At 67.1% G+C, this 1078-nt stretch overlaps 1 protein-coding gene across 1 annotated transcript; it reads right to left on the reverse strand.

Moving 5' to 3' along the window:
* Positions 1-133: 133 nt before the first annotated feature.
* Positions 134-602, reverse strand: EMIHUDRAFT_125588 (hypothetical protein; the record flags this gene model as incomplete). Its single annotated transcript, XM_005792445.1, has 2 exons — positions 134-154; positions 266-602. Coding segments are annotated over 2 exons (358 nt in total), but the record flags the coding sequence as incomplete, so codon positions are not given.
* Between the last annotated feature and the right edge of the window lie 476 nt (positions 603-1078).

Here is a 1078-nt window from a genome sequence, read left to right on the forward strand (position 1 = left end):
CCGCATCGGCGTCGGGCTCGTCGCGCAGGCACCGGGGGGGATCGATCAGGGTCTCAGGAGGGGGTGGGTGGAGGCGAGGGGCGGCGCGGAGACGGAGTGGTCGCGGGAGCGTGTGGTGCTGTGGTCGCTTCACCAATATCGTCGGGAAGCACGCCTGAGCAGCGGGGCGGAGAGGCGTCGGAGCGGGGGGTGCGGGCGGCCCAATGCCCGACGTAGGGATGGCTCCGGTCTCGGGCGGGGGGGGGGTGGGGGTGGAGCGGCGCACCGGCAAGCTTGTTGAAGGGCAGCTCGATCTTCGTGATGAAGCCCTCGGCGTCGCAGGTGATGCCGTGCCACTTGCAGCAGCTGACATGGGTGGTCATCCAGCCCGAGTTGTTGTGCCACGAGGCGCCGCGAGTCTTCTCAAAGAGCGTCTGCAGCGCCTCGCACTGGCCTCGTGCGGGCACGATGGGCGCGGGCGTGGGCTCGGGCGTGGGCACAGGCGTGGGCACAGGCGTGGGCGTCGGTGCGGCGACGGCGTCGGGCGGTGCGGCCGGTGCGGCGGCCGTTGTCTGCGCCGACGCGCCGGCGAGCGTCGCGACCAAAACACAGAGGTACCGCATTCTCGTGACTTCGCTGAAGAGTGTCTTGACTTAGGCGCCGACATCGGACCCCTACACAGGCCCTCTACCAGCACCCTCCGGTCAAGCTCTTTAGCTCGTCGTTTGTGGTCAGCCGCGAGGAAGTGCAGCGAAAGCACGCCTCAAACTCATGCTCAGACTCCAGAGGTTGCGTGCCACCTGCTGGACCAGCTGTGCTGGACACATCCCTCCTTCCTTGTGAGAGAGAGAGTGTGAGAGCCCAACTTCAGAATCGTGTGCTTTTTGGGTTGGGTTGGGTTGTTGGGTTGGGTTGGGTCCTTGGGTTGGGTGGTAGGTCGTCGGCGCGAAGGGTGAGGTCTCGACCGCCGCCGCTCACGCCAGCGGACGGCCACTGCCGGTGTTTTTGGCTTCGCCACCAAGGCGTGCGCCATGCGATCGCCGACATCGAGCGAGCACGCCTGTCCGACGAGCGGCTTGCTGTGCGGACGCCTTCTTGT

The sequence above is a fragment of the Emiliania huxleyi genome (genome assembly GCF_000372725.1).
Source record: "Emiliania huxleyi CCMP1516 unplaced genomic scaffold EMIHUscaffold_10727, whole genome shotgun sequence".
Classification (NCBI taxonomy): Eukaryota; Haptophyta; order Isochrysidales; family Noelaerhabdaceae; genus Emiliania; species Emiliania huxleyi.